General features: G+C 44.4%; 1 protein-coding gene across 1 annotated transcript in view; it reads right to left on the bottom strand.

Annotated features, from left to right (window-relative positions):
* The window catches only part of NCKAP1L (NCK associated protein 1 like), a 62,743-nt gene that overhangs the window by 8,246 nt on the left and 26,958 nt on the right, over nucleotides 1-27,539 (bottom strand). Inside the window, exons 19-29 of the mRNA XM_056120300.1 lie at nucleotides 23,498-23,643; nucleotides 23,079-23,210; nucleotides 19,307-19,525; nucleotides 17,107-17,237; nucleotides 11,988-12,085; nucleotides 11,781-11,874; nucleotides 11,540-11,622; nucleotides 10,444-10,524; nucleotides 5,628-5,721; nucleotides 3,029-3,145; nucleotides 1,954-2,063 (exon numbers count right to left, since the gene is read on the bottom strand). Of these exons, the coding sequence (XP_055976275.1) occupies nucleotides 1,954-2,063; nucleotides 3,029-3,145; nucleotides 5,628-5,721; nucleotides 10,444-10,524; nucleotides 11,540-11,622; nucleotides 11,781-11,874; nucleotides 11,988-12,085; nucleotides 17,107-17,237; nucleotides 19,307-19,525; nucleotides 23,079-23,210; nucleotides 23,498-23,643 (1,305 nt within the window). The remainder of the gene's footprint in view (nucleotides 1-1,953; nucleotides 2,064-3,028; nucleotides 3,146-5,627; nucleotides 5,722-10,443; nucleotides 10,525-11,539; nucleotides 11,623-11,780; nucleotides 11,875-11,987; nucleotides 12,086-17,106; nucleotides 17,238-19,306; nucleotides 19,526-23,078; nucleotides 23,211-23,497; nucleotides 23,644-27,539) is intronic.

Below are 27,539 nucleotides of genomic sequence, written 5' to 3'. Positions count from 1 at the left end.
TGCAAAGGAATAAGCTCTCTGTTGCCAGAATGCTCAAGCAGGCAGCAGGTTACGGGCCATGTATCAAAAGTATGTGGATGGGATTCCTCCATGGAGGATTTAGAACCGGAAACTCTGGGGTTTCTTTCCGCAATGGAAAGAGATTAGCTACTGTTTATCCAGAGGCAAAACTAAGATCAATGATTATAGTACAAGGAGACAAACCGTTTTTTGTTTTTTTGTTTTGTTTTGATTTTTGTTTTTGTTTTTGGGTCACACCTGGCGATACACAGGGGTTACTCCTGGCTTTGTACTCAGGAATCACTCCTGGCGGTGCTCAGGGGACCATATGGGATGCTGGGAATCGAATCCGGGTCGGCCGCATGCAAGGCAAATGCCCTACCCACTATGCTATCACTCCAGCCCCAGGACAAACATTTTTAAAAAGTTTTCTAAACAAATTCTTTTCAAACAAATTATATATAACCTGTCGTAGAATCATCTATCTGGTTTATAAGCTCCAATCCCTAGAAATTAGCCTCTACGCCAATGGCTCTAACGTGAGACACCATGATAGGCAGTAACTGCATCACCTGTGAACTTGTTGAGATGCAAATATTCCAGTCCTCCCCCTAAACTGTAGATCAGAAATTTTCCAGGTGGTTCTAAAATACACCGATACTTGAAAATTTAAACAATGTTTGACTTTTTTGTCAGTATTAGAAAGGGCAGTGTCTCTCCAACTTCACTGTGCATCAGATTTCCTGGAGACTTTTATCAAAAACAAAGACCTGGTCTGCATGCAGTAGACCCAGGTTTGAACCTCGGCACCACATTCTACCCAGTTTTGAGCTCCTGACTCCCATGAGCCCACCAGGTGAAACTGTCTCCCGCCTAAAAATAAAAATGAAAAAACAGAGACCTGGACTCAGCGCTTTCTATTCTAACTCAGTGAGAGTAGACAAGAATCAGGAATCTGCATTTTAATACACTTCTTAGGATACTCTAACACACACTGGAAGTGGATCACGGCTTCTCTCTAATCTTTTTATTTAATAATGGGGAAAAGTTGAGGGCTGGAGAGATCAGATAGAATGAAGAGAACTTGCCTTGCACACAGCTGACCCAGGTTCTATCCCTGAAACTCCACTGGCTCCTTGAGCCCACCAGGAGTGATTCCTGAGTGCAGAGCCAGGAACAAGCCTGAGCATTGCCAAGTGTAAAAAGGTAAAAGGTAAAGGCCCTCCCGTTGATCGTCGATTTGCTCGAGCGGGCCCAGTAACGTCTCCATTGGAGACTTTGTTGTTTCTGTGTCTGGCATATCGAATACTCTCGGTAGCTTGCCGGGCTCTCCGAGAGGGGCGGAGGAATCGAACTCGGGTCGGCCATGTTGGCCGCTTGTAAGGCGAACGCCCTACCCGCTGTGCTATCGCTCCGGCCAAGTGTAACCTCCCCAAAACATAATCATAAAAGAGGAGAAAAACAGGCGCTCCAGAGGCGGAGTTCTTCAGAGATCACACAAATTCTTAGAATAAGAAGCTAGAACTCAAGTTTGTTAGGGGGTGGGGGGGAGGAAAAGGGGAGGAAAAGGGGTCAGAGCTATTGAACAACAGTAGTACTATTTGCCTTGCATGCAGCCAACCTGGGTTCGATCCCTAGCACCCCCATCTGGTCCCCCAAACCCCACCAGAAGTGATCCCTGAGCCAAGAATAAATGTGAGCACCTCCAGGTATGACCCCCAAACAAACAAACAGACAAAAAATGGTTGACTTTTAGATCTACGCTCTCTGGGTATTTGGGTGGAGCTATAATAGCAATGGTTCGGGAATTTAATCAGGGTGGGGGAACTCCTGCTTCCTGCTATTTACAAATAAATCAGGGGAGAACAGCAGATTCCCACCTATTCAGCTGTCACTATGAATTTAAGTCGATTCCCAAGAGACTTCCCCGTCTTGAAGTCTAGACACACTTACCACTAGAAATTCCTTGAGGTGAGTCTCGATGTTCTTGTTGTAGAGTGTGAAGAGTGCTGCGGACACCTGGATGATTGCTTTGGTCAAGCAGTGGATGTTGTTGTTGAAACCTTGATTATCGATGAGGCGTGGGAGGGGGACAAAAAGGGGGAAAGTGAGCTAGCTGCCATCCGAGGCCGACCTTCACTGGGACATATTTTTAGAGAAGCGCCACCTTCTCCCTCTTTTTTAATAGGAGCCACACCCAGTAGTATTTTAGAAGCCAATGTGGTGCTGGGATGGAATTTGGGGTTTTGTGTATGCCAAGGGTCTGGAGTGACAGCACAGCGGGTAGGGTGTTTGCCTTGCATGCGGCCGACCTGGGTTCGATTCCTCCACCCCTCTCGGAGAGCCCGGCAAGCTACCCAGAGTATTTCGTCCGCACAGCAGAGCCTGGAAAGCTCCCTGTGGTGTATTTGATATGCCAAAAACAGTAACAAGTCTCACAATGGAGACGTTACAGGTGCCCGCTCAAGCAAATCGATGAACAACGGGAGGACAGTGACAACATACGCCAAGCATGTGCTCAGCGTCACTTGCATACATCCCCGCCCAAGGACCATGCTTTTTGACACCAAACAGTGGTATTTGGGGATCAGGAGAAGGACAGCACTGTAGCACTGTCCTCCCATTGTTCTTCGATTCACTCAAGCGGGCACCAGTAACATCTCCATTGTGAGACTTGTTGTCGCTGTGTTTGGCATATTGAATACATCACGGGGAGCTTGCCAGGCTCTGCCGTGCAGACGGGATGCGCTCGATAGCTTGCCAGGCTCTCCGAGAGGGGCGGAGGAATCAAACCCAGGTCGGCTGCATGCAAGGCAAACGCCCTACCCACTGTGCTATCTCCAGCCCCAGGTGAAGGATATCCCAATGAAATCTGACTGGAATTGAAGTTTATGGAAAATTCACTCTCAAGTGCTTTTGAAAATGGAACTTTGTATCGGAGTCAGAGGTCTTTCCTTCTGTCTCATCTCCTTACTGCAGAGTACTAACCTAAACAGCCCTGGTCCCCTCAAACGTATTCCTTACTTACCATCCTTCTCAATGCTATAGAAAGAAGAAGGGTCGGTGGCAAGCAGGGGGAGGGAAACAGCCAGAAAAATCAAGAGCAGGCAGGCCACCTTGTATTCTTCTTCAGGGGACGATGTATCTGGCAGGAGGGGAAAGGAAAAGAAATTAAGTGAGGGGGTCACCAGCCACAGGGTCCTCCTTCACAGAGTTACTGGAAGATTCACATGAGAAAATGTCTGTGAAAACACTGTAAGGTGTTTTCATGTGAAGTTTTCCATACAAGAAGTACCATGAGTAAGTTACAGCGACTCAAGGGAACAAGACTGGTTCTCACTCACAGTGAGAAGGCTGAGTGTTGGAGGCCTCCTCGAGTGACAGAGCAAAATTCACAGAGGGGTTGACACAGTTCAAGCACTCTGTCAGCTGCCTGCCAGATGGGTCCAGAAGCAGAAAGAGGAGGCAGAGTTTCACCAAAATAAAGACAAAAGAGGAAAGGTACATCTGGCCCGTTTTGAAGGACCGAATAACAGCCTCTTGGTTCCGTTCAATTCCGAGTGCAGGTAAGTACAAAAGGGCTCATCAGAGGAAGTGTATCATGGAAAGTATGAGACAAGCGCGCAAGAAGGGTAAGAAGATGATAGATTCGGGTGATCGTATGGAGGGGAGAGCATGAGACCACTGTGGAAACCTTAGGTGCCATCCCACACAAATTGGCATGAAATCATATACTATTGGATGCTGTTCTCCCATTGTTTGGGTTCTGTTTGGTTGGTTGGTTTTAGGGTCACATCCAGCTGTGCTCAGAGCTCTGTGCTAAAGGATCACACTTGGCAGGGTTGTAGGGGGAACCATATGCAATGCAGGGATCAAACCTGAGTTGGATGAGCACCCACTCAGTTGGGTGAGCACGCAAGGCTTACCTTACCTTACCAAGCCTTACCCACTCTGCTATCTCTCCAACCGTGTTCTCTCATTTTTTCATCTGCATTAATCTTTTCCCCCTCTCAGACAATAAATTCCTTTAAACACAAGCTGAGAATCAAACAGACTCTTGCTTAATAAGTTTAGCTGATATACAGAGGAACTGGTTAGAACCTAACTAGAAAGCTGAATCACCTGTGTAAATATTTTCTGGAGGCTAGGACCTCCTTAGTGACAGCTTATGTCCCCTGAATTCACTATTCCAAATAAAGGGTTTTTTTAAACACTATTATATTCACAGCCAGAAATAGGCTTCCTGGATGCAAAGAGAAAGGGACCCTGATTTATTGCTGGTAAGAATTCTGATTGGTCCAGGCTTTCTAGAATACAATTTGAGCATTCCTCATTTGCCCTCCCGTTGATCGTCAATTTGCTCGAGCGGGCCCAGTAACGTCTCCTTTGGAGACTTTGTTGTTACTGTGTTTGGCATATCGAATACGTCACGGGTGGCTTGCCAGGCTCTGCCCATGCGGGCGAGATACCCTCGGTAGCTTGCCGGGCTCTCCGAGAGGGGTGGAGGAATCGAACTCGGGTAGGCCATGTTGGCTGTGTGCAAGGCAAACGCCCTACCGCTGTGCTATCGCTCCAGACCATTTGGAGCGATAGCACTTGAGCATTCCTCATAAAACTAGAAATTTAGCTTCCATCTGACCCAGTAATACTGCTCCTGAGAATACATCCTAGTGGCCCAAAAACATAATGCAGAAAGGCCATCTTCACTCCCATGTTCATTGCAGTACTACTCACAATAGCCAGAATCTGGAAACAACCCAAGTGTCCAAGAACAGGTGACTGGGTAAAAAAAGATGGCACATCTACACAGTGGAACACTCACAGCTGTTAAGAAAAATGAAGTCATGAAATTTGCTTATATGAGTGAAATGAGTATTCTATGCAAACATAGAATGATTGCATTCATTTTTGGAATACTAAAAAAAAAACATAGTGTGTGAATACCCAAAGACAGTAGAAATAAGGATCAAGAGGATTGGCCTGTGGTAGAAAGCTTGCAAAAAAGGGGGAGGAGGAGTGAAGTTAGGACAGAGAAGGGACCACTATGACAGTGATAGTTGGAACTGATCACTCTGGACAAGAACTGAGTGCTGAAAGGAGGAAAGTAACATGCATGATATGCATGATACCCTTTTTGCATTGCAAACTACAGTGTCTAAAAGGAAAAAGAAGGAGAGAGAGAGAGAGAGCAAAAGGGAATGCCCTGCCACAGAGGCAGGGTGGGATGGGGGTGATGGGGGTGGGAGGGATACTGGGATTAGTGGTGATGGAGAATGGGCACTGGTGGAGGGATGGGTACTCGATCATTGTGTGACTGAAACCCAAGCACAAAAATTTGTGGGTCTACAACTGTACCTCGTGGTGTTTCACTAATAAAAATTAAAATAAAATAAAAGGAAAGGAAAGGGAAAAGGTGCTGTTGAGTCAGGCTGCGGGGTGGGGGCACAGGGCAGGTAGGAGGGGGGAAACTGGAACCATTGGTAGTGGGAAATGTGCACTAGTAAAGGGGCAGGTGTCGGAACATTGTATGACTGAAACTCAATCATGAATAACTTTGTAACTGTATGTCACAGTGATTCAATTAAAAAAATTAGTAGGCTTCCACTGTTCCTTCCCCCCAATCTTACCAGCTTTCAAATTAGCAATGGCGGCCACCAGGGCTGGATCAATGTCACAGCCCACTCCTGCAGCAGATGCCAGCTCAAAGACACTCAAGATCACCTGATGGAGAGGAGAGCAACACTTTGAAGAGGATTCTCAGGAGACAAGTGCTTGGCAGAAGCTACAGATCATCAGGCTCACAGGCCCTCAGGTTTTAAACTGTTGGTGCGCTATTATCTTTTGAGGTTTCCCTTTCACAGCCATCTCGAGCCTACCGTGGAAAGACCTGAATCCATTATCCTGCCATTCATTTATTCATTAGGACCTCAAATGCAGCCAGGGTAATTCAATCTATTCAAACTACGACTTACTTACAAACTTACTTTATTTTTAAATGTATTAGGTTGTCATGATCGTGTTAAATTTTATGGTATAAATACACAAAATTACTGCACCCTACCACCAATGTGTCCATGACACAGTGTCCCCATGTTATCTCTAGGGCGATCTTCTTTTACCACATCTCTCTTCCCATTGTTTGTTTAAAAGTTTTGTAACCCATGGCCAAGACTTTTCCACTTTTTTGTTATTCTCTATTCCCTTGTTTTGCCTCTCTAATGTCCCACAAATGAGTGAGATCATCCAGCTTTTACTCTTAACCCTCTGACTTATTTTCATTAACATGATACCTCCAGTACAATCCACATTATGTAAACTGCACGGTTGTTACCATTCCTATCATTTCTTACAGTTGCATAGTATTCCATTGTGCATATATGCCACAACTTCTTTATCCATTCATCTATCACTGGACATTCGGGTTATTTCCATATCCTGGCTATTATACCAACACTGCTATGAACACAGAAATGGTGTACCTTTGCTAATTAATGTTTTTGTGTTTCGGGAGTAGATGTCAACAAGTGGAATCACAGGTGCTATAGAAGTTCTATTCCTACAATTCTGAGACTTTACCCGACTGTTTTTCATAAAGGCTATACCAGGCAACTTACTTTCTTACTTCCATATGTACTATGCGTACATCTCTTCTACAGTGTCTTGTCCTCTCTTCCACTTACACCTAAGTGATATCTATTGTCCTAAAGATTCTTTCAAATCTCACACTCTATTATTTCCTCTAGATTCCGTTGGCCCAAGCCCATCTCTCTCTCCTGAAATTGATACCATTGACTCAGAACTGATCTCCTGCAGAACCTGGTATCACCAGCTGTCTTCTCAGATAGGAGGGGAGACATATAACTTACCTCATCAACGAGAGAAAAGACTTTAGAATCAGAAGATACTAGTACCACCACTCATTAACCTTGTGACCATAGTGAAAGGTTACTTAACCCCTTTAAGGCTCAGCTTTCTCATTTGTAATATTGGGGAAATGGGGGCCAGAGCAACAGTACAGTGGGTAAGGTCATGCCTTGTGCATGACCAACCTGAGTTCAACCCCCATAAGCTCCTCCAAGCAGTCAGGAGTGATCCCTGATTTCAGAGCCACGAGTAAGTCCTGAATACTGCCAAACATGGCCCAAAAATTGAGAGGAGAATAATATTTACCCCACATCTAATGACTGACAGTCACTAAAAGACTAACATTCCTTTCTTTTCTCCCCTCTTTGCCCTAAATCCAGAAACACTGGGGCTGAAGAGATAGCATAGGAGTTAAAGGGCTTGCCTGGCCCACGTGTCGCATATAATCCCCGACACCCTACTGGCAATGATCCCTAAACACAGAGCCAGGCACGATCCCTGAGTACTACTAGGTGTGGCCCCGACACAAAACGAAGCAAAAAACAACCCAGAAACATTGCGATTCTCATCTTCTCTAGTTTGTTTTAGTACAATACTGAAAGCCAGGGAAAGCATTTGATTACTGTTTATTGATTGATAATCTGAATCCTTCACTCTACTCAGACTGTTTCCAGGACCAAACCCCAACCTTCCCCTGTCCAGTACGACACTGAGAACTTAAACCTCTTCTCATACTTATAAAATTAAAAAAAGACTAAAATGTTCTGAGACAACAAGGATAATTATTTCTATAGTAGACAACTGAGGCCTGGAGATGTGGTTAGCAGAACCTGCCTTGAATGTATGAGGCTGTCAAGTTCAATCCCCAGCACAGATGCACATCGTGGTGTGAAACCCCCAGTATTGCCATCCCCCACACACCACAACCAAGTGTGAGCCCTCCAGTGCCACTACCACAACAAAAATAGTAGACATCTGGGGCTGGAGCAATAGCACAGCGGGTAGGGTGTTTGCGGCCGACCTGGGTTTGGTTCCCGACGTCCCATATGGTTCCCTGAGCACTGTCAGGAGTAATTCCTGAGTGCAGAACCCTGAGGAGTAACCTCTATGCGTCACCAAGTGTGACCCAAAAAGAAAAAAAAAAGAAAGAAAAGTAGTAGACAACTAAGGACATGTCATGCAAAATATCTCACAAATATAACCATCTACTCACATTTTACCTATGGTTCTAGTTTCAAGAGGAGAACCTCAGCCACATTCTGTTTGGATCCTTATTTAAATTATCTACTAATTTGGGGCCAGAGCAATAGTACAGTGAGTAAGGGTATTTGCTGACCTGGGTTCAATCCTTGGCACCCCATATGGTCCCCATCCTGAGCCCTGCCAGGAGTGATCCCTGAATGCAGAGCCAGGAGTAAGCCTTTAGCACCTCTGGGTATGGCCAAGAAAAATAAAATAAAATAAAAATTAATTATCTACTAACTAGGCAATCCTGCACACAACAATCATGGCTACAGGGACCAGGAACCTACCTGCTGAGTTGACCTATAATTTTCTCTAGAAGGTTGGCTGAAGGGATCTTATTTTCTCTTCTGCTAATCTGTTCACTGCTCTGAGGAAATAGCAAAATCTGATGGACAGGCCACCCCCCCTTCTCAACCCCACCTGCTTATTTTCAGAAGCAGGCAGGCCTACAGCCCAGAGCTGCCCGGGAGATATCAGCTAAAAAGCTCGTGACAGGCTTGAGGATTGGGCCCCAACATCAGCAGCTGACAGAAATGCAGGCTCTCCTTGAAATCAAAGACCGTTTCCCAGTCATCCCAGGGAAATATTGCTTCTCCCGGTTCCCAAGATCACTGGACCTCATCTGATTTCAGACTGAGAGAAGAATGTATGTCACAACTCTTCATCTAAGGGAAGAAAAATTTTTTTTTTGCTTTTTAACATTTAATTTTAATTCTTTCCATTATTCATTGCCTTCTTTTTTTTTTCTTTTTCTTTTCTTTTTTTTTTTCTGTTTCCTTCTCATCACTGATATGCCTCCTTCAGAGAAGTCAGTTATAAGAAGGAGCTGCCCAATATATTTGAAGACTTTGGGGTCTGAGAGATAGTGCAGCAGGTAGGGATCTTGCCTTGCATGTGACTGACATGGGTTCGATGCCCAGAACCCCAATACAGTCCTCTGAACCCCTCCAGGAACTAAAAAAAAAAAATAAATAAAAAGAAAAGGACCTCCAGTCCCTTGTTCCCAGTCTTTAGTTGTGTTTCCTGCAGCACATACTTTTTGTTCTAGGGACTCAATAGACACAAATGTTATAAAGAGATGGGGAGGCAGAAAAATAGATATTTAAGGTTAGAGTGTCTACAGAACCCCCTTTTACTCTAGTAAATGGGACTCGAAGGCAATGACATGGGCATTAAAAAAAAAGAGAGAAGTTTCAGAACTAGGAGAAAAAAAGACCAGGAACAAGAAAGACAAAAGCTCTGAGGGCAGACAAGGTGGGTGGGAATGGAACGAACAAACGTTTTTACAAAAAGTACCTAAGACCTTTCTGACTCAAGAGGGACCTGTTTGCACATAGCTGGCATGTAATTTCCACATGTTAGATGGAAACCTGTAGATATTATCCTAGAGCTTACCACCTCCTCCACAAACGTTTACCCACTCTTTGTAGGGTTTCTCAGGCTCCCACTTATCAACAACGCCCCAGGTTTCCCGGCTCGCTCATCACAAACATTTGTCTTATCAGTGCTCCTCGCTCCACAAAATCAGTCTTTCTGCTCAAAGGTTCTCCCTTACAAGTTCCTACACAGAACATTCTTTTTATGTATTTTTATATTTTATTTATCTATTTTTTATGTTGAATCACCGTGAGCTACAGTTACAAAACTTTCACGTTTGAGTTTCAGTCATACAACGATCAAACACCCATCCCTCCACCAGTGTACATTTTCCACCACCAATGTCCCCAGTATCCCTCCCCCACTACCCCAACCCATCCCACCCCTCCCCCTGCTCTTTGGCAGACAATTTCCCTCTTACTCTCTCTCTCTGTACTTATGGGTATTATTATTTGCAATAGAGGTAGTGAGAGGCCATCATGTTTGGTCCTTTATCTACTTTCAGCACATATCTCCCATTCCGACCGATCCCTCCAACCATCGTTGACTTAATGATCCCTTCTCTATCCCAGCTGCCTTCTGTCCCAGTTCATAAGGCAGGCTTCCAACTGTGGAGCAATCTTCCTGGCCCTAGAGACCAGGACGACAACCCAAGTATTGTCCTTGGGTTTTAGTCTCATACTATGATATTTTATATTCCACAGAACATCCTTTTCATTTATTTGTTTATTTATTTATTTGCTTTTGGGGTCACACCGGCGATACATAGGGTTACTCCTGGCTCATGCACTCAGAAATTACTCTTGGAGGTGCTCGAGGGACCACATGGGATGCTGGGAATCGAACCTGGGTCTCCGCGTGCAAGGCAAACTCCCTACCCGCTGTGCTATTGCTGCAGCCCCAGAACGTCCTTTTTAAGAACAAAAATCTCCAAACTTCCCTTCGCCGCCCCCATACCTTGATATCTGTGTCTGGGGTGACAAACTCCTTCAGGCACTCAATGGGGCCCATAAGAAATGGACAGTGGGAGGAGAAAACCTGAAACAAAGACAAGATTCAATAGTACCGCAGTTCCTCTCTTCTCATTATTATAGACCACAGTGCCTAAAAGGGAAAAAAAGGAAAGGAAAAAGAAAAAAGTGCTTGCTATAGAGTCAGGTTAGGGGGCGGGAGGGAATCTGAGGGCATTGGTGGAGGGAAGTGGACACTGGTTGAAGGGATGGGTGCTGGAACACTGTACACCTAGAGCTCAGTCATGAACTATTTTGTAACGTAGTTCATGGTGATCCAATGGTAGGGCGTTTGCCTTGCATGCGGCTGGCCCAGCCGACCTGAGTTTCATTCCTCCACCCCTCTCGGAGAGCCCAGCAAGGTACAGAGAGTATCTCGCCCGATGGCAAAGCCTGACAAGCTCCCCATGGCCTATTTGATATGCCAAACCAGTAACAACAAAGTCTCACAATGGAGACGTTACTGGGCCCACTCAAGCAAATTGATGAACAACGGGAGGACAGTGCTACAGTGCTATCAATACCACAGGCCAGTAGCCAGTGCCTTCAAAGATAGATGGAAATAGGGGCCAGAGCTATACTTTAGTGAGCAAGGCGTTTCCCTGGCAAACAATTGACCCATGTTCAATCCCTGGCATCCATATGGCTCCTTGAGCATCCGGGGTAATTCCTGAATGCAAAGCCAAGAGTAACCTCTGAGCATCGTTGCGTGTGGTCCAAAAAAAAAAAAATAGGTGTAAATAAACCGGATATGGAGTTCAGCTTAGCATTGCAAGGAGTAATTCCCAAGTGAAGAGCCAGGAGTAACCCCTGAGCAATGCCAGGTATGACCCAAAAAGGGGGGAAAAAAACTCACAAACAACAACAACAAAGAAGCCAGCTTCCTAAGTTGTCCCTCTCCGATGCCTAAAGGTTTTCTCAGTTCATCTTTCCCCAGATATGTATTAAGTTTCTCTCTGCAATGCTCCCCTGCCTTCCACTGTTTCTCATGCAAACACAGAGGTGTCTGTGGTTCTGTGGCAGTTCCTTCTCCCTCAACTTACTTCTCGAAGTCCCTCTTGGGCCATGGCTCTAAAACTGAGAATAACACCAATGATGGTCATGCGCTTCAACACATTATCAGCCCCTAAGGAGCAAGAAGAGAGAGCATTAGAGAAGAGAGGAGAGAGAGAACAATGTTTTTGCTTCTTCAACTCTACCTCCCAGATCTCCACCCCCTCCCCACAGCCCACCAAACCCTCTCATAGCAATGCAGTTCCTTCTCCTTTCAAAGGAAGTGCTTACCTGTCAACTGGGGCAGCAGAGAAGACATCAGGTCTGCCTTGCTGAAGTTAGATCTGATCTGAACAAGCACATCCATGTTTTCTACCACAAGTTTCTGCAGCCAGGACACAGAGACATGAAGAGACCCATGGTATATCTTCCCTCAATCCCCACCTCCACCCCTCTTTCCCCAAGACTTGACCTTCCTAAGGCTCACTCCCACAGTACCTTCAACTCCACAATCTGGGATGTCACATGCCACATCAGGTTTTCACTGAGGAACTTCATGCCGTAGGGACCTAAGAGTTCAGCCAAGGCCCGCATCTCTGCAACAGATTTAGAGAAGTCCCAGCAGGGACTCAGGAGAGTCTCGCTGAACAATGGCAACACCCAGAGGAAAACCTGAACTTCTGAAACGCTTTTCAACAGGAAAAGGAATCACAAAACTGAAAAGCAAAATTGACCCGGAACCCTGCATTCAGATGGCAGATGGCAGGTTGGACTGCCTGCAGGACAATTTTCACCCACACCAAGACTTGCCACAAGTCTGAACTACTGACTTTTTTTAAGGCCTTGTGGTTTACAATACTGTTAATATTAGAGTTTCTTGCGTAAATCATTCCAATACCACAATCTCCACCATTGTCCCGGTGCTCCAAACCGCCCCCGCCACCACCATCGTGAGCGTCCTTCTAAAGACCAGTTCCCAGTTTCTCTTGCCTTTAGGCATTTGTTATTCTCCTACTATACTTCTTCATATCCCACATAGAAGAGACAGGTTAAAGAGACCATATCTGGTTTTCTCTTTCTGACTAACTTCACTCAGCATGGTACTCCCCAAATGCAAGCATGTAGCAGCGAATAGCATGATTTCATATTTTCCTATAGTTGAGGATTATTCTATAGTGTGCAGATGTACCATAGCTTCTTTATCCAGTCATCTGTTCTTAGACACTTGTTTATTTACATATTTTGGTTATTGTGAACAGTGTTGCAATGAACCGAAGAGTGCTAATGTCTTTTTGGAACAGATGTTTATGCCAAGAAGTGGAATTGCTGGCTCATATGGAAGTTCAATTCCTAGTTTTTTTTTGTTTTTTGGTGTTTTTTGTTTGTTTGTTTGCTTGCTTCTTGGGTCACACCTGGGATGCACAGGGGTCACTTCTGGCTCTGCACTCATGAATTGCTCCTGGCAGTGCTTGAGGGACCATATGGGATGTGGGAATCGAACCCGGGTCGGCCGCATGCAAGGCAAACGCCCCACCGGCTGTGTTATCGCTCCAGCCCCGATTCCTAGTTTTTTGAGAAATGTGCGTATTGTTTTCCAAAAAGTCTAGACCAGTCAGCATTACCACCAGCAGTGAATGAAGATCCTTTTTTCTCCATATCTATGCCAGCACTGGTTGTTTTTGTTCTTTGTCATATGTGCCAGTGTGCCAGTCTTACCGGTGTAAGACGATATCTCATTGTTGTTTTGACGTGTATATCCCTAATGACAAGTGGTGCACAGCATTTTTTCATATCTCTTTTGTGCAATTTTTTAAAATTTGTTTTCTAGCATGCTTAAGGTTTACTTCTGGCTAGGACCTCAGGGCTCATTCCTGGTGCTGCTCAGGGGGTTAAATGTGTTGCTCGGGATGTAACCCAGGTTGGTCACATGCAAGGCAAATGCCTACCTGCAATACTATCGTTCCAGTCCCAAATTTCAAGTATTATACCTATGTCTTTTTTTTAATGTCATGGTTATTTTTATAAGGACTCCATTGAATCTGTATAATGCTTTTTTCAATACTGTCATTTTGACCATATTGATCCTTACAATCCATAATAGAGGATGTGTTTTCATTTTCACAGATCCTCTTTTACTTCAGTAGTGTTTAATAACTTTCTTTGTATAAGTCTTCCATTTCTTTTGTTAATCTGATTTGTACGTACTTGATTTTCTTGATTCTACGTACTTGATGTTCTGAGGATCAGTTATAAATTAGGGGTTGGTTTTTTTGTTTCTCTCTCCTATTTTACTATTTGCACATAGAAAAATCCATGAATTCTCATGCATTGATTTTTTAGCCTGACATTCTCCAGTAAATGACTTGAAATTCTTATAGAATCTAGACTTTCCCTTAAACAAGTCACTAACTTCTTCTGAGCCTCAGTTTACTTCTTTATAGGAAATTAATAATTTTTGTCCTGACTACCACCCAGAGTTAGTATTGTAGCACTGTAGCACTGTCCTCCCGTTCATCGATTTGCTCGAGAGGGCACCAGTAACGTCTCCATTGTGAGACTTGTTGTTACTGTTTTTAGCATATCCAATACGTCATGGGTAGCTTGCCAGGCTTTGCTGTGTGGGCAGGATACTCTCGGTAACTTGCCAGGCTCTCCGAGAGGGACAGAGGAATTGTACCCAGGTCGGCTGCGTGCAAGGCAAACGGCCTACCCACTATGCTACTGCTCCAGCCTGCAGAGTTAGTATAGAGCAGATAAATACTACATTATCAAAACCTTATCATCTCATTCCTACTTTGGACAAACTGGCAGGCTACCGAATGTAACCTGCCCACACGGCAGAGTCTGGCAAACTCCCCGTGGCGTACCCAATATGCCAAATACCAGTAACAATGATGGGTCTCATTCTCCTAACTCTGAAAGAGCCTTGAATATGGCACTTTCTAAAAAAATCTCAGGGCTAGGATGAAGGAGACGTTACTGGGACCTGCTCGAGGCAATCTACGAATAACAGGATGGTTGTGATTGTGATTGTGATCAAAACCTTACAAAACTATAAAGATATTTATTAATAATGGATTGCTATGAAGTTTGTGGCACATCATCCTGGTTTAACAGACATAGGGAGTTAACCACTGTGCAATGCACTTAACCAAGTCAAAAGCTGGTAACAAAATGGAGAGGAAATGCCTGACAGCCTCTCACTGTGTCCTAGCAGATACCATAACTATAATCTTGTATAAAGTCCAACTTTTCCTATGTTCCTCCCTCCACTTCCCCTATTTAATATCTCGCTGTTCAAGTTTTCCTCTCCACAAGCTATCTTTCCTTCATTCATAATCAACACACATGCCAGAGTCCCAGGGTTTTTTCCTCCATCTAAATGTGTCTCCCTTCTTGTGTGCTAATTCCTTATCCTCCCTACCAAACCTGCTTCTGGCCCTTTGTGAATTAAAACTTGCCTGGGCAAGTGGCATGTTCAAAACACGAGGGACAAATTTAAGCAAAAAGAGCTCTAGTTGTGATCATTGTCTAAGGGCCAACCCAGTAGAGAGCCATAAAAGACCCGAATTAACAAGACACCCGTAGAAAAAGGACTGGAGTTTAATAGAGTTAGGAACATTTAAAGGGAAAAGGAAATCAAGGCTCCACATTCAAATCTTTGGAGACAGAACCAGTTGATCCCTGACTCTACCAGCAACAGAAATTAGACTGGTTACAGCAGCTAGCAAAGAGCATTCCTTGCCTGGAGTAAATACTAGATATATTTAGAGTCACCTATTTATACAGGAAGGACTAAGCTGAAACCTAGAAAGAGATTTCCTACCTGGTCAAATTAGATAATGTTAAATGGTTCTTTGGAACTGATGGAAAGGAAACACATTGATCTATCAATTTGGGATTGACAAACCTCCTTACGCCAGTCTTCTGTACTCCAGGCTAGTAACCCTAGGGCATCCTTCCCTTTACATCGATCTATTTTTGCAGTAGCATTGTCCCATCACCATGGCAACCCAGGGAAATTGGGGTGGGGTGGTAGAAAGGGGAATCAGCTCTACCTCCCGCTGCTTGTCAGTTGTCAGCAAGACCTAAAGCTGATTTTAGATGCTGCCTACAGATTGTGGGTGGAGTTGACGAGAAGAGGACATCTGAAACCTCGAGCAGGTAAAGATTAGGGTCAGCTTACTGATGGCTCAGTCTAAGGGCAGGGAGGCAGAACTGGAAAACACGCTGTGTACTATGATGCAATACCACCCTTAAGAAAGAAGAGTGGAGAAGGCTGGGTCACTAAAACAACTCCTACCAGTCCCGGATCCCATGCAAGATTCATGATTTATATGGAGATGAGAAGAGGAAGCAGTATGATAGTTCACGGATCAGTTAGCGAATCAAGTGTATCAAAAAATATATCTGTAGGGTTTCAAGCCCCTTTAAAAAAGAGAACAACTTCCCCATTCACTCACTAAGCACCTTTTGCCCACCCCCCTCAAGATGCAAAAGCATTTCTGTACACTGGAAATCAGCACAGGTCGAGATTAAAAGCTGGGTTCTGGGAGACTGCCTTGAATGGAAACCTCAGCTCTACCATTCACAAATGTTTGAACTTTGGCAACTTCCTTTTCCTTCCTGCGTGTTTGTGTTCTCATCTATAAAATGCGGTGTAATAAGATTACGTACTTCAAGGCTGTTGAGAGGGTTAAGTTATTTAATATACGTGAACATTTAGAAATTAGCCCATAATCAATGCCATCCAACATCTGGCTATCATTATGAAACATCGACAATCTAAGAACTGGCTAACGTGTTAACTTTATCCTTAGAGAAGAAAATTCCATAATATCAGACCACTGATTTATAAGTATGAGAATATCCTCCCCATGACCGGGGTGAGAGTATAGTGGGTAGGACATTTACTTTGCATGCAGTTGACCCAGGTTTGATCCCTGGCATCCCATATGGTCCTCCAAGCACTGCCAGGAGTGATTCCTGAGTGCAGAGCCAGGAGTAACCCCTGAGCATTGCGGGGTGTGACCCAAAAAGCAAAGAGAGAGAGAGAGAGAGAGAGAGACTATCCCCCCTTACATATTGTTGTTTATTCTTCACCATATCTTCATTATTTTATTCTATGTAGAAATTTGAAAAAATAACCATTTACTGCCTTTAAAGGAAAGAACACTGGGCTGAAAAGATACAGCAGGTAAGGTGCTTGCCTAAGCATACAGATGACCCAAGCTCAATTGCTGGCATCACACATTTCTGAGCCTACCTGGAGTATTCCTGAGTGAAGAATCAGGAGTAATCTCTGAGAGCAGCTGGCATGCACTCCCACCCCCCCCCCAAAAAAAAAAAAAAAGAAAAATTGTCCAATGGCTTGAGTCCCCTATCTAACTTCTAACTCCTCTCATTTTCCCTCTCTCCACTTCGGCCTCAAAGTCACTCCTAGATTCTGGGTTTCACCCATTGTCTCTTTTATCGTTCCTGCATGGACCCTGGCAAAGATGCTGAGGAGAGTGTAGGATGAGTTTCTGGAAAGGGAGGAGAGTTGAAAGACGGACTGAGATGCTGTATTGGGAGAAAGGATCTGCCTCTTAACCAGCAGGGTTGGCCTCAGGCTCACCAGAGACATCGGAGAACTCTTCTGCGCTGAAGTTCTGCTCCCCTTCTCTTGGGATGCTGACAAAGGCTTGCATGGCCGGGGAGAGGATGATGGTCCCGCCACTCGCCTGCCTAAGCAGACTTTCTAGGTACCTAAAAGGTTGGCCAAGAAAGCACAGAGATGAGTGTTCAATCCTTTCTGCCTCCCACTGCTTCCTACCACCACTGAGCTCAGGAAGAACACCAAAGGCTGGGGTGGGGGAACAAGACTCAAAGAAGACAGTTCAGCACCCTAATTAACACCCTGAGTTGTTGGCTCAGAAACAACTAGCAGTAATGTGATTCTGCTCTGCCTCTAATTTGCAGGGGATTTCACTCCGCAGTCAACCGCAATGGGGCACATTCCCTCCCTGGGTCTCTTCTCTTTTCCAGCTATTGTAATCCCCTCACCTCTGGTCTGTTCTGGAATAAAGAGAAGCCCAAGGCAAGGGGAACGTTCCTAATTGGGGTCCTTTCAAGTGCGCTTAGTCTCAACCTCTCCAACAAGAAGGTTGGACTGAAACGCGTGCTAGGGGGAAAGGGAGCTCAGATAGAGAAGGGAGCACCAAATAAAGGGTGTTGGGAGGATCCTCCCAGGATGGGAGAAGCACGCTGAAAGTAGACTATAGACCAATCATGATTGCCACTCAATGCCTCTCTTGCAAACCACAGCACCCAAAAGGAGAGAGAGAGAACAAAAGGGAACGCCCTGCCACAGAGGCAGGGGGGATGGGGGTGGGGGCTGGGGGTGGGTGGGAGGGATACTGGGATTAGCGGTGGTAGAGAATGGGCACTGGTGGAGGGATGGGTACTTGATCATTGTATAACTGAAACCCAAGCACAAAAATGTGTAAGTCTGTAACTGTACCTCATGGTGTTTCACTAATTAAAAAAAAAAGAGAGAGAATGTTGGACTGAAGACCTAGAAGTGAGTGTCAAGTCAAACCTAGACAGAGAAAAGCCTCCCAAACACTGGCCATCCGGTCTCCAAATTGACTTTGAGTAGTTGAGTCAACTGGCCTCCAGCCAGTGTCAAGACAGCTAACTAACCCTTGCCACATGCCCAGCCGGGCACTCGCTCTGGCCAAGGCCTAACAGAAAGCACAAGCAGCCCCCTGTGAGCCAAATCCTCGCCATCAGACATGACTTGTTTACTCTCGATTTAAACTAGGTCTCCGTTTTTTGAAACAGAGCTAGTATATCTAAAGATAAGGATATGGTGGGGGGCATTATCCGGTGAAACTAATACCATCCCTTTAGAGGCAAATGCTCTCTCCAACTCCTCCAAGTGTCCACATTACCCCATCACCCGTGTTCCTACTCTGGCTGATCCCTGCTGGTGTGTGTCTTTGGAAACCCGGACTCAACTTCTCTCCTACAGCGGACCCCTTTGCGGGGGGGCTTCTTTTGTAGCTGATCTCCTGCTGAGCTGATGTTGGATTAAAAGCGCCACCCAGTGGCACCGGGAGGAAGAACTCCAGCCCTTTCCATCCTTTCCATCTCAAAGGAAGTACTGCTGATTTTTTCTATCTTTGGTGGGGAGAACTTTTGTCACCAAGAACAATCCTTTTGACTTGACATGACCATAACTGTAGATGAAAAAGAATACTGCAGAGAGATGGTGTTGATTATAATGGTTGTCAGAGCAAGAAAATGGACAAAACTAGAGGAAATAAGGGAACGCCAGAAAGAGGGTGAGAAGTTCTTTGAAATTAAAACAGTGAGAACTTTTTAAGTGCTGTCATTGGAGAGTAACAGAGAAGAGATAAAATTGCTGCTGGGTAGATCAACAGATGCTGCATGGAACGTCCAAAGGAACCTCGCAGATGAGAAGAGAAAGCTACATCTGCCCCCGCGACCTGGGCTCAATTCTTTCGCCCCTCTCGGAGAGCCCGGCAAACTACCGAGAGTATCCCGCCCGCACAGCAAAGCCTGGCAAGCTCCCTGTGACGTATTAGATATGCCAAAAACAGTAACAATAAGTCTCACGATGGAGACGTTACTGGTGCTCACTCGAGCAAATTGATGGAAAACGGGAGGCCAGGGCTACAGTGCTATTGCTACAATCCACAGGTAGAAACAAGTTTCTCTGTGTGTGAAGTTGGGGCGGGGGGGGTCAACCACCCCCTAAAAGAAATTCTTGGATTCTGAAGTAGAGCAGTAGGAGAGGACAGGCCACTGACCAATTTGTGTAGATAGTGGTGATGGTCTGTTCCCCACACGAGTCCAGGGGCTGAGTCTGCTGCAGGAGGGCATTGCGGATGACTCTGGAAACATCTACACCCAAGAACTGGGCCAACGACTGTATGAAACTCATGTATGCCTTCACTCCTGCCAGCAGCTCTGAAGGCCGAGCAATCTCCTGGGTTGTAGCATTGTAGCCAGCCAACCACACAATGGCCCTAGATAACAAAAACCATGGTTACAATCAGAATTATAGAACATACGAACAGTCATCCCATTCCTACTGTGGCCAAGGTGTTGTGCTATGATTTTGCTACAGACATTTATTCGTTCATTAAATAACTCTCACAGCAAGCCAAGAAGGTAGGTATCATTATCATTCCCCATCTTCTGCATAAAGAAACAAAGACACAGGGACATAAATCCATTGCTTTCTGTGAAGGCCACATAGCTGGCCGAGCCTGGGTGGATCCAGTAATATTTGTTTCCTAACCACCATGCTCTCCTGCCTCCTCTGGAGAAATTAGGTTAAAAGCTAAAAGAACTGGGCTCCCAAATATCACCTACCTTGACCTGAGGCTGTCTCGATATTCTCACCCTGCATTCTCAGGGCCAGTATTTCTCTTTTTCCCCTTGGAAAGACTGTGTCCCAATTACTGTCAGAAAGGAAAGCCACTCCTAGCAGTCCTCGGAAGTTCAATGAGACCCTAGTGCCATGAGGTGCCAGGCCGAAAAGAGGGCCTACATGATTGGCATGCAGCTATAGCCACCTGTGGGGAGGAGGAATAACTAACAGAGCCAGAGGGATTGTACAGTGGGCAGGGCACTTGCCTTGTACACAGTTGACCCAGGTTTGAGTTTTGGCATTCGGATGGTCCCCAGCACCACTGGGAGTGATTCCTGAGCACAGTACCAGGAGTAACCCCTGGGCATCGCTGGATGTGGCAAAGAGGAAAAAGAAGAAGGAGGAGGAAGAAGAGGAGGGGGAGAAAAAGGAGGAGGAGGAGGAGGAGGAGGAGGAGGAGGAGGAGGAGGAGGAGGAGGAGGAGGAGAAGAAGAAGAAGAAGAAGAAGAAGAAGAAGAAGAAGAAGAAGAAGAAGAAGAGGAGGAGGAGGAGGAGGAGGAGGGAGGAGGAGGAGGAGGAGGAGGAGGAGGAGGAGGAGGAGGAGGAGGAGGGGAAAAGGAGGGGGGAGTTGGAGAGTAAGGGGGTTGATTTTGTTTGTTTTTTTTTAAGCGTTTGTGGTAAGGGAGGACAAGGAAATAGGAGGACCAGCTCACCAGATGAAAAAGAAAAGAGAGGAGAAATAACTTGAAGGGAAATAATACAGAAGGGACAGACTAGAGGTCACGAACAAAGAAGTTCATGAAAAAAGAGACATTCAGGGGAAACAAGAACATCACACCCATGCTTCCCTGGGGCCTCAAAACTATTGACAGCTCCTGAAGGTTTTGCACATGGATGATTACCGAATTACCATCTTCCTGATATTGTGTGTGCATCTGCGATACTTCCTTCCATTTAGCTAATGTGCACAGAATGAAAGCAAACTAATTTTACTGTCACCCAAGCAAAAGCCCAGCTGAAAAATAAATATGCAACGCCAGAGAGGTGGCACAAAGGGCTGGGGCGCAGGATTCACAGGCAGGAGTCCCAGGTTCTATCCCCATCACCACATGGTCTCCAGCCTCATCAGGGGCAATCTGTGAGCATCACCAAGAGCAACCCCCAACACCACCAGGCATGGCTCAAAAACCAAAAACAAAATAAACTCTGAACCTCCTACACACAAAATACAGACTCTGAACTATTCCCCTTGCTGCTGACCTGGGGCACCCAAAATTGACTCGACTGAAATATTGAGTCATAGCTTCTACTGCTCTGTCCAAAGGGCAAGTCTCCATCTCGGAACAAAAGCCAAAGTCCTGAAAACGACATAGAAGCACAAAAATCTCTAGTCTGTCACTCGTTCCAGCCTCTCACCCCACATCCCTCCACTCCTTCGCCGGCTCACTCTGTCTGTTCCAGTAACACTGACCTCCTCAAGTGGTCACTGAGCAGACCAGTAGAGTCCCCACTTCAGAGCCTCTGTACTCGAATGCTTTTCCCTTTATAGTACTTCATGTGGCTTTTTTCTTTCTTTTAGAAATGTATTCAGATGTTACTTTCTCAAGCTGACATTCCATCACCCTACTGACAGCACAATACCAAGACACACACACGTACACATGCACACACACACACACACACACACACACACACACACACACAGTTTCTTTCTCCTTTTCCATTTTGTCTTTCTGCTTAGTACTATCTTGTAGACTGTATATACTTCCTTTGGGGAAGGGAGACACATTCTGCAGTGTTCGGGCTTATTCCTGGTTCCAAGCTCAGGAATCACTCCCAGTGGTGCTCAGAGGCCAGGGATGGAAACCAGGATTGGCTGTGTGTATTTTCTTTTATTTGTTTCTCAATGTCCCTCACTAGAAGGCAAATTTTTATGGATACAGAGGTTTTTATCTGTTTTTCATATCTCTGCTTTAAAAGCTTCTAGAACACTGCAAACAGACAGAGTTCAATCAATTTTTATTGAGTGGATGAGTAAATATACTGAAAAAAACTTAGAATAATAAGAGGTTATTCTAATAATTTTTCCTCTTCCTTGCCCCTCTCGGAGAGCCCGGCAAGCTACCGAGAGTATCTTGCCCGCACGGCAGAGCCTGACAAGCTACCTGTGACGTATTCGATATGCCAATCACAGTCACAATAAATCTCGCAATGGAGATGTTACTGGGTCCGCTCGAGCAAATCGATAAACCACAGGAGGACAGTGCTACAGTGCTATTCTAATAATTTTTCCTCATATCAATTGCCTTAATTGCCAAATTCCAATATAATAAAAGCTCTTCCTACTTTATTGTTTTTGTTTTTTGCTTTCTGGGTCACATCCAGTGATGCACGGGGGTTACTCCTGGTTCATGCATTCAGGAGTTACTCCTGGCCATGCTCAAGGGACCATATGGGATGCTGGGAATCGAACCCAGGTCGGGACACGTGCAAGGCAAACGCCCCACCCACTGTGCTATCACTCCAGCCCCTCTTCCTACTTTAGAGAGGTAAAAGAATGAGAGACACTGTTGAGGGAAAGAAATCTATTTTACTGAGGTCTATTACTTTGGGTTTGTTGTTGTTGTTTGTTTGTTTATTTGTTTGTTTTTGCTTTTGGGTCATACCCGGCAATGCACAGGGGTTACTTCTGGTTTATGCACTCAGGAATTACTCCTAGTGGTGCTCGGGGGACCATATGGGATGCTGGGAATCGAACCTGGGTTGGCCGCATGCAAGGCAAACACCCTACCTGCTGTGCTATCACTCCAGCCCCCTGTTGTTGTTGTTGTTGTTTGTGCTTATGAAGTTACTTCCAGATCAGTGGTCAGGGGACCATGTGGTACCAGGGATCAAACCTGTAACTCCTGAATGCAAAACATACACCTAGCCCTTGAAGTTATGTTTCCAGGTCAGGGACATGGTACTCACCATTGTCTTTGATTCTCTGCCAATTCTAAATCACGGGAAATTCTTGATTATTTTTTACAAAGTAAGTATCAGTATTCTTAATTTAAATTAAGGCTTGAAAAAGTTAGATGCCCTGCTCCAGTGCTGTAGGTAATGCCCAGGACATCAACGCAGATCTGCTGGCGGCAAAGGGCCGTCATTTTCTATTTCTATCTATATTTTCTATAGAAATATAGACGACAAGAAAAGAGAGATACCTGTTGAGTCTGGCCTCCAAATGGCTGCTGAGATACTCGGAAGGGAAGACAGTGTGTTCAAACACAGAGAAGCTCTGTACATGATTCATTGTCAGTGCCAGTTCTGTCAAGTTTAAGTGCAGTTTGTCCATGCTGTGCAAAAAAGAAAACATGAAATGAGCCTTAAGCTTCACTCTGACACCACCTGCCAGTAACTGGGAAGGGTCTGTGGGGCCATGGCTTTCACCCCCATTCGGTCATCTAGAAAATTTTAGTACACATTGATGTTGACTTCAAGAGAGAGCAGAAATGTCATAGGCTTTTTTTCATTATCATGCGGTATCTCACCACCACTTCTGCACTCCTTCTCTGGGTCTTTCCTCTGCCCTCCTCTCCCTTTCTGCAGGGTCCAGTTGGTCCCCTAGGCCCCACATTCTCACTTGGTGACAATGCTGCGGTTCTTCCGATGACTTTCAGCTCCTGGTTTGTCCCTCTCAGGCTCTCCTTTCCTGGGATTCTGCCTCTGCTTCATAGTCTTCTTGTTCTTGGCCTTGCTGATGGTAGTGGCACAATGTTTAGGTAAAAGCTGCAGAAACAGACACAAGCGACGAGAGAAATGAGATTTTTTTGTTCCCCCCAAAATACTGAGTAGGGGCTGGAGCAATAGTACAGCGGGTAGGGTGTTTGTCTTGCATGCGGCCAACCCAGGTTCGATTCCCAGCATCCCATACGGTCCCCTGAGCACTGCCAGGGCTGATTCCTGAGTGCAGAGCCAGGAGTAAACCCTGTGCATCACCATGTGTGACCCAAAAAGCAAAAAACAAAAAACAAAACAAAAAAAAACCCAAAATCCTGAGTAGCCCATCTAATGGTTCTAAAAGGGTCTCTTAAAATTATTTATTCCCTCTGGCCAACGCGGGGCTGCTTCCCCAACAGGTCCGCCAGTGGCCAGTCAGTTTCCCCTTTCATAGTGCATTGCACCCATATCTCAGTCGTCTATCCTGAACTCTTACATAAGGAAGAAATTACAGTCCTAAACATATGCCCACCAAATGAGGGGACAGCAAAATACTTATAACAACTGCTAATAGACTCCAAGGAGGACATTGGTAGCAACACAATAGCAAGTAGGCGCAGACTTCAACACTGCCTTATACCTCTTGATAAATCAAAGAGACTAAAACTCAGCATGACCCTGAAGGAAGACATGGAAGAGAGAGGGCAATTAGATATATACAGGGCTTTTCATCCCTAAAAAGCTGGATACACATTCCCTCCAATGCACATGGAACATTTCTCGCATGCTGGGCCACAAAATATCACTGTCACTGTCACTGTCCTTCCGTTGTTCATCGATTTGCTCGAGTGTGCCCAGTAACATCTCCGCTGTGACAATTGTTACTGTGTTTGGCATATCAAATACGTCACGGGTAGCTTGCCAAGCTTTGCTGTGCAGGCAAGATACTCTCGGTAGCTTGCCAGGCTCCCCACACAGAAATGAAGAACCAAATCAAACACCAGGAAATTAAACAGCTCATTGCTGGGTTAGAGTAGACATCTAAGAAGAAATCAGAAGATTCCTGGAAACAAATGAGAATGAGGACATGAGCTACCAGAACTTATAGAACACAGTTAAAGCAGTATTAAGAGGAAAAATTATAGCTCTGCAAGCATTTATCAGAAAGGAAGAAAAGGCCCACATAAATAGCTTGATTTTACAGTTTAAGATCTTAGAGAATGACCAACAAAAGGAGCCCAAACCAGGCAAGAGGAAAGAAATAATAAAACTTAGAGCAGAAATCAGTTTGCTGGATTCCCGAAAAACAATTCAAAAGTTCAATGAAACAAAGAGCTGGTTCTTTGAAAATAACAAGATTGATAAACCACTAGCAAGACTCACAAAGAGAGAGAGAGAGAGAGAGAGAGAGAAAAAACCCTAATAAACAAAATCAGAAATGAAAAGGAGGATATCACAACAGAAACCACAGAAATTCAAAAGATCATCAGAAATTACTTTGAGAAGTTGTATGCCATGAAATAAGAGAACATCAAAGAAATGGATAAATTCTTTGATTCCTATAACCTCCCAGGGTTGAACCAAGAAGATTTGGAATACCTGAAGAGACCTATCACTATCAAGGAAATGGATACGGTAATCAGAAGTCTTGCGAGAAACAAAAGTCCAGGTCCAGATGGATTCATTAGTGAATTCTTCTAAACCTTTAAAGAGGACCTATTGCCGGTCCTTTTCAAGCTTTTCTAGGAAATTGAAGAAACAGAAACATTACCAAACAGTTTCTATGAGGCACATATCACCCTGATACCGAAAGCAGATAGACACCACAAAAAAAAGAAAATTACAGGTCAATATTCCTGATGAACACAGATGCAAAGATCCTCAACAAAATATTAGCAAAATAGAATCCAACGTCTCCTCACAAGGATCACACACCAAGTGGGATTCATCCCAGTGATGCAAGGATGGTTTAAAATTCGCAAGTCAATCAACATAATCCATCATATCAGTAAAAAAAGATAAAATCAATATGATCATATTAATAAATGCAAAGAATGCATTTGACAAGATCCAGCATCTGTTTCTGATTAAAACTGTCAACAAAATGGAAATTAAAGAAACTTTACTCAAGATAGTCAAAACCATCTACCACAAGTCCATGGGAAGTATTATTCTCAATGGGGAAAAACTAAAAGCCCTCCCTCTAAGATCACAAACAAGACAAGGGTGCCCACTCTCACCACTTGTATTCAATATAGTAATACAAGTACTTGCCATAGCAGTTAGGGAAGAAAAAGACATTAAGGGCATCCAGATAGGGAAAAAAGAAGTCAAGCTCTCACTGTTTGCAGATGGCATGATACTATATTTAGATAACCCTAAAGCCTCTAGTGAAAAACTCCTATAGATTTATAGAGTAGAGTGGCAGGCTACAAAATTAATACACAAAAGTCCCTGATTTTATTGGGTTTTTAAGCCATATTCAGCAGTGCTCAGGGCTTACTCCTGGCTCTGCATTCAAGGATTACTCATGACAGGGTGCCCAAGGACTATATGAGGTACTGGGAATCAAATCTGGGTTAGCTATGTGAAAAGCAAGCACCTTTTCCACTATACTAACTCTCCAGTTCCATTCGCTTTAGGTACTTTTTTTAACTCTTACTGTTTTAAAAAGAGAAAGTCTACTTTGATGGACAAAGGTTGATGTCTCAACCCTGAAATTATACCAAATTGTCTACAGTAGATTCTGAAAGTAGTTGCTCAAAATAGTTTTCCCTCATTAGTAAAAATAACATCACTAGTTATTTATTCATGATGACAATTATGGAAGTATCAATATTCATTTTGTTGTAAAAGTTCTGATATGTGTGAAGATAATCTCTATCATGTTATAATCATCTCTGATACAGCACTGAGAAAACTATCTGTGCCCCTCACATGGAGTAGGAACTCAGATGAAGATATGAATACACCATAACTTGTTTGCATATCTTCCTTTCATTAATTATTTAAATTTCCTAAACATCTATTTGAACTCCTTTTTTCCCTAAAGCCAAGATATTCACCAAAGTCAGAGATTATGTTCTTCCTTCGGAGATTATATCCCAAAATCCACCACAGGGTGTAATACTCAATAAGTACAAATAATATAATAACTAACATCTATTGAAAGTGTAATTTCAAATTTCTAGCATTCTCTATTTTATTTTATTTTTATACCTTTAAAAGAAACCTTTGCCCCATTTTACTTGAGAGAAAATGGAAAGGTTATACAATAACTATGCATGTAGAATGTACACATGTACATAATATGGATCCCCTTCTACTACAGTTGAACAAAGCCTGACTCAATGTTTTGGAGAGATAGCACAGGGGTTAAGGCACCTGCGTTCCATGTGACCAACCCAGGTTCGAGACTAAGTGGTCTCTCAAGCCCTGCTGGGAATCGCTTCAAGCACCACAGCGTGTAGGCCCAAACCAAAAAACAAAAATTTTTCAAAAATGAAACTGACTCAACTCCAGGAATAGTAGGTAGTCTAGGCAACCTAAAAGACTCCTGGGCAGTAGCAGAACAAGTTTCTAATTTTCAAATTTTCAGAAATTGAGTGTGAGCTAATCACGACCAGGTGGTATGAGTCAGTGGCGGGAGGGGAAGGGAAAACAGGGAGACACAAACGAGAAAGCAGCCCCAAGGATGAGCACAAAGGCGGGTGTGTGAAGCCTCTCAGAGAGCCCAGCAAAGGGAGAAGAGGGACTGACTGAAAGGTGAACGGGGGGGCACTGTTCTAAAAGTGTGTGCACAGGCTAAAGAGAGGAGGGAAGGAAATTAGAAAGTTAACTCAGCTCCTGGAACTCTTTAAGTGACAGCCCGAGTTTTGGTGGAAGGCAGCTGTTCAAATAAGGGTATTTTTAGCTCTTCTGTCTCATCCTAAAGGAGCGGAGACTGAAGGAATGACTCTAGGAAG

This window comes from Sorex fumeus, unplaced genomic scaffold (assembly GCF_029834395.1).
Source record: "Sorex fumeus unplaced genomic scaffold, SorFum_2.1 ptg000042l, whole genome shotgun sequence".
NCBI lineage: Eukaryota > Metazoa > Chordata > Mammalia > Eulipotyphla > Soricidae > Sorex > Sorex fumeus.
Note: the sequence above shows the minus strand (reverse complement) of the source record. Positions and strands in the feature narration are given on the sequence as shown.